The sequence below is a fragment of the Megascapheus bottae genome, chromosome 5 (genome assembly GCF_031878675.1).
Source record: "Megascapheus bottae isolate mThoBot1 chromosome 5, mThoBot2.hap1, whole genome shotgun sequence".
Lineage (NCBI taxonomy): Eukaryota > Metazoa > Chordata > Mammalia > Rodentia > Geomyidae > Megascapheus > Megascapheus bottae.
In genome coordinates this window covers 37,684,430-37,697,789 of record NC_143513.1, presented here as the reverse complement: position 1 = coordinate 37,697,789, position 13,360 = coordinate 37,684,430, and the positions used below count along the sequence as shown (strand labels likewise).

The 13,360-nt window shown below is 35.9% G+C and overlaps 1 protein-coding gene across 1 annotated transcript in view; it reads right to left on the bottom strand.

Moving 5' to 3' along the window:
• Positions 1-13,360, bottom strand: part of Magi2 (membrane associated guanylate kinase, WW and PDZ domain containing 2) — a 1,234,376-nt gene that overhangs the window by 561,212 nt on the left and 659,804 nt on the right. Inside the window, exon 3 of the mRNA XM_090332908.1 lies at positions 7,400-7,519. Coding sequence (XP_090189034.1) covers positions 7,400-7,519 — 120 coding nt within the window. The remainder of the gene's footprint in view (positions 1-7,399; positions 7,520-13,360) is intronic.

Sequence of the window (13,360 nt, the reverse complement as noted above, 5' to 3'; positions counted from 1 at the left end):
TAGACACACGAAGAAATGCTCAACATCTCTGGTCATAAAAGAAATGCAAATCAAAACAACTCTAAGATTCTACCTCACTCCAGTTAGAATGGCCAGGATCAGGAAAACGAATAATAACAGATGCTGGAGGGGATGTGGCCAGGAGGGATCACTACTACACTGTTGGGAGTGCAAACTCATTCAACCACTATGGAAAGCAGTGTGGCAGTGCCTCAAAAGGCTAAACATAGAACTCCCCTATGACCCAGCAATTCCACTACTTGGCATTTACCCAACCATCCAGAAACAAGGACATACTAAATCCACTAGCACAACAATGTTCATTGCAGCACTATTCACTATAGCAAAGATATGGAACCAACCTAGATGTCCCTCAGTTGATGAGTGGATCAACAAGTTGTGGTATTTGTACACAATGGAATTCTATGCTGCTGTCAGAAAGAATGACATCGCCCCATTTGTTAGAAAATGGAAAGACTTAGAAAAAATCATATTAAGTGAAGTAAGCCAGACTCAAAGGAACTTAGGCTCAATGGTTTCCCTCATTCGTCATAATCAGTAGAAACCTTGGGCTCTACTAGCAGAGATTTGCAATAGAGCAAAACCTTGATACATAAGGACATATAATGGGAAGCTAATTGAAAGGACCTCCAGGATATTGAAACAAAAGCCATATAATGAATGATTGTTGTCCTTAATGTACTATGTTGTCTCTCATCTCCTTTGCTGTCCCTTCATTATCTCATATTGTTATAGTATCTCACTTTGTTATCTGATATATTGAATTTATTTGTATTTGGATATTTGAAATTTGATAGGGAAGGGGGGAAAACCAAGACGGGTGGAGGGTGTGGGGGGGAGGGAAACGGGTACCAAGACATGTGAAAGGGTATCAATGTATGTGAATTAATGCACCTTCTATCTGGCAAATATCTTGTAACCCTTTTACTAATTACAATTAAAAAATGCAAAAAAAACCCCAAAATCCAAACAAACAATTGGTGTTAAAATATTTCCAAGGAGCCTGATTTTTAAATGAACATGAAAGCCCTTTAACCTATGCAGGTTACCCCATATTCATATAGAAAATGCTAGTGTGTTTTGCTCACTTCATATATAACAGGTGCCCTTTATGTTGTGCTGTATCTTGTGCTTGTGCTTTGTCTGTGGGACCATTCCATTCAGGAACAAAGAGCGCCATGATTCCACTTTTGTGTGTATTTACTAACCCTTCCCTGAGGTTTGTGTATGTTGGATATTGTGGTGTTTTGGATCACTGAGTGTACAGAAGAGAGAATTCAAACAAAGTATTGCTGTTCTTCAGTTTTGTGGAATTTGAAATTACTCCAATTTAAAATAAATTACTGGACTGTGGAAATAACAAAAAAAATATTCCCAAGGAGAGTGAGTTTACTAGATGTGTTTTTCCCTACTGATCAAATAACTATTTTGTGGGTTTTCTGTGAATACTCTGAACTTTAAAATTTTAAACTCAACTTCATCTTGAATTCTTCCAGAATGGGAAGATCATCTCCCCACAAACGAATAAGAAGCAAGTATCAAGAGAAAAAAATCTGAGCTGAGCACACAAGAATAGCTAGACCATTTTAACTGCAAACTCCAAGAAAATAGTGCTGTTATGGGGATTATTACTTACATAATAAATTTTTCTTATGACAGGCTATAAAGAAAAGGGGAAATGAAATTTTATCTCATTTTAGTCTCCTAGAATGACAAAAATCTTATCATCAATTTAAGCATTGATCGTTCCTTTAGGAAATACATTTTAGTGGGTTGGAATTCTGAACTGATAGGAAAATGGTTGTTCAAAAACCTATCTACGGTGTCAGTAATGATTTTGTTTTGATTGAATAACTCTGTATCATTTTGTTCTGGCTTGATTGAGAGTAGATATTCAAAAGTTCAATAATAAGTGCATTGAGGTTAAGTTGAAAAAACCTAAGATTGATTTTGGTCAGCTAAATCAAACATAATTGTGCAACATTTGCTACATCTCTTATTATAGGAATGTTTGGATTACTTTTCTAGAAAATTATTTGTAATACTTAAATGTCTAAAAATTCAGAAAGTACATATAGTATATAAATATAACATAAATATAAAGTATGTATACTTCTTTATATATAGTTGTGAGATGTTTGAAATTGAGGCTCAAAGTTTGAATTTGAATTTCAAAGTTCTATTATGAAAATCATTGTTAAGAAACTAGGTATGTAGAAGTAGGCGTGGTAGTTTAAGTCCATGAATATGTTAGAATCTGTGACTAAGAAAAATCATAGCATTCAGGTGAAGGTAAATTACATATTTGCACTCTATTATGTCAAAATGCTCTAATAACCAGTTGATACTAGTTTGATCCTCTTAAATTTGGGGATTTTAGAACTGAGTTTTTGTCCATTTAAAGAAAATATTTAAGGTTAGAATAACAATGTCATCTAATTTGAAAACAATCTCCTATTTGAAAAAGATATGATAGTGGATACTGAAAGATCTATTCTATGCTTAACTTACTTTAAGCCTTACAGATATAACAATGGAAACACTCCTTCAGAACATTCCTGGGAAATCTCAATATGGAAATTTAGTGATGTCAGCCCAGGCATAGCTGAGGGGATCTTGAGTTAAATGATGCTGACATTCAGAACATAGGCTCTGTCAGACAAATGATTTATGTTGTAATGGAAACCATGATTGTAATATTGCAAACGAGGAGGGAAGCTAAGCAGGATTCAGTCAAATGCTGCCTTCTTTAGAGGCCTTCACCTTTAGGATCTCAGAACTGACCACCTGGCATTCTAGAGCTGGCAGCTCATGCTTGTAATCCTAGCTACTTAGGAGATTGAGATCTGATGCTCCTGTTTGAAGCAAGCCTAAGCAAGGAAGTCCATGAGACTGTTATCTCCAAATAAACACTAAAACAAACAAATGAAAGGAAACAAAACACCTGAAAATGGAACTGTGGTTCAATTGGTAGAGTGCTACCTTTGAGCAATGAAGCTTAGGGACAGTGCCAAAGCCTTGAGTCTAAGCTCCAGGCCCAGAACTAAACTATATAAGTAAAAATAAATAAAAAGAATATCAGGGCTACTCTAATTCCGCCTCTACGACTTGTATGTGATCTCAATTCCAAATGAATGATCTGCATTCTTTCAGAATACTCTGATGTTTTCTGCTTTATATAAAGCTTAGACTTACAACTGAGTTTTGTTGTATTAGTCAACATTAGATCATTATTAGGCTTATTAATGATGCAATCTATAAACTGAATTTTAAATCTGAGTGAATATGAAAGGTGAGGATGAGAATATCCGGGTTACAGAAAGAGTTTCTTTACCAACATACCTAAAAGTCAGCACCACAACAAAGGCTTCTGGGACTTTCACATGTAAGACTATTCAAAGCAGTTAATAGTAAGCTTGAACCATTCAGACCATTCAGAGGTAGGTAGACTAGGAATCAAGTAAAATCTGGCATTGGGGTATGTGCACACCCATATTGTTAAGCTTTTCTTTTTAGGCTCTAGTAAAAATGACAGCAGTTCTTTATTTTTACCTCAGATTTCCTGAGGCAGAATTATAATTTATAAGAATCAATTTGATTTTTAAACATTGAAACAATAACCCCCCCTATCTATCTATCTATCTATCTATCTATCTATCTACCTATGTATCCATCCATCTATCTATCTATCTTTTTATTGTCACAAAGATTAAAGTTAGAATGATTGGCAAGGAAAAAAATGTATGAATAAGATAAAGGTCTAAAATCGTGCACTTTTCCTCACAAATATTCAATAGGTGGATGTGCGCTACTCTAAAATCAGGCGATGGGAGTAGAACATAGACACAATAGAAATTGTTTTTTTCATTGATGAAAGGTTGAAGTATTTCTCTGATCTCTGCTAGGAAACAATAACCCATTTTCAATATTCCTAGTAAGAAATGTACTGTGTGGGAAGCACTTAAGAAGAGACAGAGGTCTTTTTATTGTTTATGCTTTTTTTATTGCTTATTGTAATGGAACATTTGCATTAGCAGTCTGGCTTTTCTGGTTTCCAGACTGGATTTGTAGAGGACCTTCTGGTCATGGTAACCTTTACATGATTACAGAAGGTCTGTAATCTTAATACTGACAGTAAAGCAATTCCTTCTTATTTTCTTAGGTGCACTCACAGAAGACACCAAAGGCCAAGGGCTCTAAAAAACTGAGAACATATGATGAAGCATAAACAAAAAAAGAAAGGGATCAAGGACACAGGCACTACAAAAGGGAGTCGGAAACTTAGGAGATCTTGACATTGTGAAAACCTGAATAAAACAGTCTTCAGATCTGGCTATGTCTCGTTAAGTAGCACATGATTGTCACTTTATTTATTCTGAGAGAAGCAACAGCTGAGAAGAGCCCCTGAGTTTTCTTGACAAACATTATGGGAAAGAGTAGTAGCCCTAAGTCTAGAGCCTATGACCCATTCTGCTGGGTCCAGTGGTTTTATTAGAAGACATTTTTTTACTGGCTCCTTAGCTGAAGATGCTAGGATCTGAGACTGTTCTTAGGTGTTTGTCCTAGTGGTTATGTGATCCGAGGAAAGAAACTGGTCTTTATCCATATTCACACCGCATGTTTTACAAATAATGGTACTGATGATCTTAACAAAGTTACGTGGGAAAACAAGATTTACTAGTTGATAATTTGCTCTCTGTTTTTGAGGGCAATACCAAAGTGTCATAAAAATGTACTAATAAAAAGTCTTAAGAAGAGTTGGAGTTACTCACTCTGGCTCACAAAGCTTAGTTATGTTTGGATGGATTCAGGTTGTTTCCCTCAAAAATTATTTTAAACCTAATGTTCAATCAAGGGCATATTTTAAAATATTGCTATTATTTTATGTGACATTTATTTAATCATAAAAATGTTGGAAATTGAGCATGAACATTTGGCTTAACATTTTCAGCTTATATACAACTAGTCTAAATCTTCATTTTATGAACAAAACGAAGTCACATGCACCTTTATGCTGCTCCTGCAATGATTGTATACATTTAGTAGTTTTTTTCTACACACCTATGCTACATAAATAAGGTAATTAATGAAATACATTAGTATTTTTCTTCGTACGAACTAAGGGCTGTTACTAAATGTCACAGAGCCCACAGAATTCTGTATATCTTATAAAATTCATTTATTTTTTACTCTTATTTTATATAAATATTTTTGTAACGTGTCTAGCCAAGGTTTTCCACATATAGATTAAGGGAGCTTTTTTATTTAATGTGTTTTAAATTATTTTCTCTTATCTTCTACATCTGACAATATAAAGAAAATATAGCATTAATTCAGGAAAGCATTTCCTGGATAATCTGGCCTATTTCCTGAAATGTGGCAATAAGTAACTAAATGCACTTTGGAAAATGCCCCAGGCTAAATTGCTGTAAGAATGTCCAATAATGGAAGAGTATTTGATGTTTTAAATACCCTCAAAACACTGAGAACTTGAATAACTACAGATCACCAAACTATGCCACTGACAAAACTGAAAGAGGAAGTGGAATACCAAACCACTGATGTGGCAGGGTGATCATTTGACAATAAACAGAAACATTCAGATACAGAGTGAGCTAAGCACTCAGTCAGGCTTTATGAATTCTGGTTTTAATGCCATTCCCAATTTATTTTAGTTCAGTAAACTAAAGATATACAGAGATCTTGACATTGACATGGGAATGGAAAAATATCATTTTCTACTTTTTTAATTAAAGAATTTATTAACATTGATTTTTAAAACATGCTTCAAATGTTATGTTTAACAAACAAGTATTCAAGAAGGGAATCTCTGTAAGCAATCACTGGCACTTAGATTTTAGAACATAATTAAAATTAAGCTGAGGGTTTGTATGTCATAGGTACATATTAATGTATGTTATAAAACACGTACTCTCTGCTCTATTCACAATAGCCAAGCAATAGAAACAACCCAGATGCTCTACTGCAGATGAATGGATACAAAAAATGTGGCATATATATACAATGGAGTTCTACATAGCCAACAGACAAGATAAAATAATGACATTCACTGGGAAGTGAATGAAGCTACAATGAATCATGTTGAGTGAGATAAGTCAAGACCAAAGGAACAAAAGGTGCATGGTATCCTTAATATGTGGATATTAGATCCAAACAGTATAAGAGAGATGACTCAATATTTGGGTACCCAATGTTATGGACATGGTCTTAGAGATATAAACATAACTACGTAGACATAAAAGTCTATATACTCTATAGACATAATGTTTTATTTTCTACTTTTTAAAAATTAAATTATTTCAAAACCTCACTGAACTGTACACTGATAATTTAATTAGATGCAAATTATATGCACATAAATGTTACACAAATGCACCAATGTGATCATATAAGCATTATTATTTGTATTGTCCAATGTTGGGATTCCACAGTATTTTGCAGGTAGGACAGCTAGGAAGATTCAGCCACATTACTTAGTATTATAATGGGTAAGTAATAAAACCAGGTTTGAGATTCTGCCCTGTGCTACAAAACTCCTTCCATGGAAATACACTTAAAAAAAAAAAAGAATACATTCTTGGGGCAAGGAGCTTGCCTATCATGCATGCCGACTTGGGTTCAATTCTTTGGTACTACATAAACACAAAAGGCTGGAAATGGTGCTGTGGCTCAAATGGTAGCTCTGTAGCTCTCTGTCCTTGAGAAAGCCCAAGGACAGTCTCAGGCCCTGAGTTCAAGCCCCAGGACTGGCAAAAATAGAGAACATATTCTTATTATCCTTAAGTAGTTATACAAAGAGGTCACAAAATCAACATGTCAGTTTATGAGTATAATGTATCTTGATAATGAAGATCACTCCTATCATCTGCCTCCTCTATCTCTCCAAACTCCACTCATCCTCTCAAGTAGAAATAAAAATCTCCTGGGATAATCACAAATATTCTCTCCCTCCGTCTCTTTCTCTCTTTCTCTCTCTGTCTGTCTCTCCCTCCATCCATCTAGCTATCTTAACATTTTAAAAATGTATTAAGGGCTTGGAGTTTGGCCTAGTAGTAGAGTGTTTGCCTAGCATGCATGAAGACCCAGATACAATTCCTTGGTACCACATACCTAGAAAAAGCCAGAAGTAGTGCTGTGGCTCAAGTGGTAGGGTTCCAGTCTTGAGAAAAAAAATAGGACAGCACGAGTTCAAGCCCAGAACTGACAATTAATAAATAAATAAATAAATAAATAAATAAAATGAATTAATTCAAATGTGTTTTCACTTGTTCTAAAACCACACAGAACAGCACACAATAACTCCCCTGTCCTAAATGCAAAGCAATGGAAAGCACATTTACGAGAATGTTGTGCTTACCTTCATAAGTCCCACTTTCTAGGAGAGCACCACTTTTCTCCAATTCCATAAAATCTTCAACAGTGATGAAAATGTAGTCCACTCCGGGGACCTCACCCTCCTTATGTGGCCTTGTAGTGCCTGGAAAAGGAGAGTTTGAAACAAAAGAAAATATTCTTAAAGTGGTTTGTTTCTGAACTTTAGAAATACCACCATACTCCTGAATATTCAATAACACTTGTTTGGACACCCTGTGAGTCTGGCAAATTCCATTTGTCCTTCTGTTTGTTTGGCAACAGAAAATAACAAAGGGTAAAGATGAAAGTAAACATACAAAGATTTTTGTTTTTCAAGCTCATACAGAGTTCATTGGCTTGGAATGTGGCTGTGAAGAATTATGTGAAGAGGTGGATTGAATAGGAGTCTGCAAGCTCAGGCATTTACATATCTCATGCTAATGAATGGACCTCTATTGTTTTACAGACTGCTGTGCTATAGCATAAAATACAATAGAAAGTAGAAACTGAGTAAAAGGTCAAGTTATCATATGAGGGAATAAGTTGTTGACCTTTATTAATTTTTAAACAAAAATTAATTTGCATTGAACATAAAGACTCTCAAAATCTTTAGGGAAGTTCAATTGGAACTGAGGAAAAATTGAAATGGTATTAGTAAAATAAGATTTGTAGGGCCAGGAGTTTGGCCTAGTGGTAGAGTGCTTGCCTAGCATGCACAACACTCTGGGTTCGATTCCTCGGTACTGCATACACTGAAAAAAGCCAGAAGTGGTGCTGTGGCTCAAGTGGTAGAGTGATGGCCTTGAGGAAAGCCCAGGGACAGTGCTTATAACCTGGGTTCAAGCCTCAGGACTGGCAAAAAAATGGTAACACAATATCTTATTCCAGAAGATGAAATATTCTTTTACTCCATTGTACAGGTTTTTCAATACTTCTCCTCCATGACCTTCATATTTTCCTTTGTCACTGACTCTAATTGTGATGGAATGTATGGTGACCATCTCACAGAGGTGAACACATGACCCAGGAGTCCTGCTTCTTTGATTTCAAATAGCGGAACTAGAGCTACTGAGAGCTAAGTTGATAAGGCCACCTGCTTCGCAGCCAGTGGCTCCATCCAATCCTCTTTTGCCTTGAGCAAAAGAGCTCAGGGACAGCATGCAGGCTGTGACTTCAAGCCTTATGGCCAATAGGAAAAAAAAAAAAAACTACGCAGAAGCACACAGAAAATACTGAAGATGTATCACTGCAGTTACCATTTCTTATTTCATCACTCAGATTGTGCATTTACCTAAAAAAAGTATTTCAAATTGTTTGATAGACTTTTGCTATTCTTTAGGTGATACTGGGACTTGAACTCAGATTATTAGAGCTTGAGATCTGCCTCCAGCCCTTTTTCCTTTAGGTTGTTTCACAGGTAGGGTCACACTTTTTGTCTCACTGTCCTTCAACTGTGAGCCTCCTGTCTATACCTCCCTCATAGCAGAGAATTCAAGGGTAAGATACTTGGTCTGACACTATTTTTACTGTTTGAAATTGAAATCTTTATCAAGTAAATCATGAAAGTGGTCAGGTAATTCCTTGATTTTTTTGATATACTGAGATGAAATCTAAACATCAAATGAAAGGATAAACTAATGTTAAATTGCACAAGGTGCTAAGAAATTGATTTGGGGTAGAAAATAAAAAAAAACTATTGATATTTATTTTTAAAGATTTGAAGGCCTCATTCTTAAGGGTTGCAAAACAGTGTTTTTCTGTAGTCATGTTTAATGACTTTCCTTGAAATCTGTTATTTCATTTGGTTTAACTAAGCATTTAAACATTTTCTCCTGTATTCCCTACTGCTTTTTATTACAAAATATAAACCTCCTACACCTAATGTGCATAATGTTGTCAAATTAATATTGTTATGAGAACTTCAGCTTTCAATAGCTCGACTTTCATGTGCTTAACTCTTGTGAATTAAAAAGGCATTAACATGGTTTTTGGCAATCAATTTGCTATTCTGTTGATTTTGAACATACTCTAATCATTAAGGAAAATCATGAAACAAAGATTCAATTTTCCATTCTAATTTATCTGCATATTCCAGAAGTTCCATGCTTTGATTAATTAACTGCTTGTAGTACGGCAGGTAATGCATTCTTAGTATAAAACAAGCACAGAACTGCATGCTTGAGGACACTTGTCCAGGCTATTGACTTATTTGGAAAATTTGCCTACACTAAATTCTTGAAAATCTACTTGTGCTTAGGCTCTTTTTGGTTCATCTACTGTTTCTGCATCTCTATCCCATATGCATCTGTGATTTCTTGCTTCTGTGATGTATCCATGTCACCTGTCAGTATTGATCTGCCTAATGCTGGCTAACCTTCTTAGATTTCATCTCCCTCTTCCTCACTATTCAGTGGAGAAGTACTACTCCTCAACTCTACTCAATCCAGAGGCTGCAATCTGGATCTCTTCTCTTTCTTTTCTTTTTTTCTATGACCTCCTGCTCCTCCACCTTTCCATTACTCTTTCATCTTCCCTGAATCTGACTTCATTTACCTACATAACTACTAATGGCATATAAAGACCTAGAATCTCTTCAGTGCTTATTTTTTCCTTCACTCTTTCCTTACTTCCAGTAAGTTCCCAAGTTTATTCATTGATGGCAGTTGTTATAGAACACTGTAAAACTTCACTGGCAAAAATTCAAGCAAGTCATGTTATATAACATTTACATATGTTTGATTCTGATACTTAAGAATACTTTAGACCAGGCATATTGGCTCACACCTGTAATTCTAGTTACTCTGGAGGCTGAGATCTAAGGATCATGATTCAAAGCCAGCCCAAGCACAAAAGACCTAGACATACTTATCTTCAATTAATCACTAGAAAAGGGAAAGTAGGGCTGTGGCTCAAGGAGTAGGGCTGTAGCCTAGAGCTGAAGAGCTCAGGGACAGTGCCCAGGCCCAGAGTTCAAGTCCCATGATCCATAAAAACAAAACAAAAAACAGTTCAATACATTTTCTTGTTGAATTATCTCGTTCCCACCATTATCTTTTGATACTTGATTACTTTGGAAGACATGAGCTCCTTCTTTTCTTGGGAAAGGAAGAGACAAAATGAAATTAACTTACTTATCATCTTACCTATATTCTTACTTTACATTTCTGCATTATATTTCTGTTTTCCTCTTTTCTTCATAACCAACTTCTTCCTAGAATTATCTATCCAATTTGCTAAAAAGTCTTTTATGTTTATTTCAGAATCCAGTTTTTGAAGAAAAATCAAATCTATGTATACAGATAGGTAATTAAAAACAATTTTAAAAGCTTTTTTAAAGAAATTTTTATTACTACTTTCACTTTGTGTTTACACACACTTAAAACTTTTACATTTGTGTGTGTATATGCAGGTACACTGGGGATGTATATACTGGGGATCAAGCTTAGAACCACTCACTGAAGCTACATTCTCAGCTTCATAGCTCCTTTGTGCCCTCCAGGGCACTCATTCTCAACTATTTTAGTTGATTCTTTTACTTTACCACCATATTAGTGAATAATTTATTTAGGATGATTTTTCATTTTTAACTTGGTGTTTTTGGTATTTTATTCCTGATTTGATAGTTTAGTAAATAAAATGAGAATTTCATTCCATTTGTCCAAATAATGGTTCCTCATTCCCATCACTTCCTCCTTCCTTCCATCCCTTATTCTCCAGTACAGAACCTGTGTGAGACTGAAGACCTAGTGTTTACATTTGTGTGTCTATGTAAATGAATCTTATAGTACACTGATGACTGTTCCTTTCTTGTTGATGACTCCATGTTTCACATGTTTTTCATGTGTAGTTTTCCACATATGAATCATTCCTTCAACAAATGCACATTCTTCTTGATAGATAAATCCCTTGTAATATACAAATATACTTAGTAATCCAGCAAATCTGTCTTGTAAAGAAACCACTGAAGTCTTCTATCTGGCCCAGGCTGGAATCACAGCAACACAGCTGCCATCAGCCTGAAGATTCCCTTCACCCCCTCAGTGTGGTGTGCTGTATGTAGCTCTTCTTTCCCACATCCCGTGCCTATTTTTGTGGTCTCCACCCTCATATTGGCAAAGCACATCTGTCAAAAGCTTCCTGCCATAGGTAGCATGGAAACTACGCTGTTGTGAGATTCTGCATGTCTAAAAATGCCTTTATGCCACCCTCACAGGTGGCATATCTGACAGTATTTGGGAAAATATCATGATGAAAACCCATTTCTCCTTCTTGATCCTCTGTTCATTTCATCCAGTCATGCTGGCTGGAAACTTTCCACCACAGGCACCTTTTGCCCCTCCACCCAGCTCTTTTATTCTAAGTCATTGTGGAGCCCTGGACCTCACAATGTCCTCTCTCTCTCTGTCTCTGTCTGTCTCTGTCTGTCTCTGTCTCTCTGTCTCTCTGTCTCTCTGACCCTCTCTCTCTCTCTCTCTCTCTCTCTCTCTCTCTCTCTCTCTCTCTCTCTCTCTCTCTCTCTCTCTCTCTCTCTCTCTCTCTCTCTCTCTCTCGCACGCACACAGGTGTTGTCTTCCTGGTGGCCTTATTCCTGGTGTGCAGACCTCTCTCCCTGAAACAGGATGCTGGTCACTATCCATTTATAGCCACTTACTAACTTTGTCTCTGGTCAAGAAAGTTGGTTGGAAAATGACTGATGAAAAGATTAAGAGCTAAAGAGATTTAGAGAAAGCCCAGATCCTATCGCTTGCCATAAAAGAAGACTCTACCTTTAAATGGTATGCTGTTGTAGTTATATAAGAGTGTGTCCTGTGAAATCAAACTGTCTGTCTTACTGGAGCTCTGTCATTTGATATCAGTATTACCTGGAACAAGGTCTTTCACTTTTATGAACTCCAGTTTTTTAATCTATGCAGTGAGAGTGATGTAAGTTGCATCTGTGGGGTTGATGTAGGGAAAAAATTAAATAATCCCTTTAAGTTACTTAGAACAATGATACTTATTAACTACTCCACAAGAATAAATATGTAAGTTCTGTTGCCTTGAAGGCCAGAAGTGATATCATAGTGTCATTTCCATGAATGCTTACTCTAAGTATTGAGTCCTAATTATGAAACATGCAGCTTAAGGTATGCCTTTGACCCCTACACTTTATGGAACTTATTTTAATGAAGAAGGAAGAGTAAGTAAAGGTATTTGAAAAGTGACTACACATTATATAGTTAAATCCTGTAGTTGAACATAATATTTCTCACTAGAAGATATGGAGGAACAGGTTGAAGAAAGGACACTTGAGAAAAAAATCTGAAAGGGAAATAGGATCGAGTTTTCTAATGTCTAGTTTATGCACTTGTAGAGCCATTTACACAGACTGTTACATATCAATCCTCTTTTTGAAAAAAATAAGATAGAAGTAGGGTGTAATGAAAATATTCTCAATGTTAAAACTGAGGCCATCTGAATTCCATTTTTCTTTTGATGTCTTATGTGTGTGATCCTGAATTAAAATTTTTAAGTTGATTATCAGTTTTTTAAAATCATGCTTGAAGGTAAATAATAGATATAAAAACCTGCTGTTTGGACTAGTGGTAGAGTGCTTGCCTAGCATGCACAAAGACCTGGGTTCAATTCCTCTATACCATATACATAGAAAAGGCCAAAGGTGTGGTGCTGTGGCTCAAGTAGTAGAGCTCTAGCCTTGAGAAAGCCCAAGGACTGTGCTCAGGGCTTGAGATCAAGCCCCAGAAATGGCAAAAAAAAAACACTACAAGAAAGTGAAGCCATGAATCCACAAAGCAACAATATCCACATTCCTCTTTGACAATTCTAGCCTCACCAACAGCAATATAATAATTTTAACAAATATTGATGACATAATATTTCTAGAGCCTATCATAGTCAAAATATTAATTCAGTTACAATTGCATCTGGTATCATCTGGGTATAAAGAAGTTTATAAATTCCATTG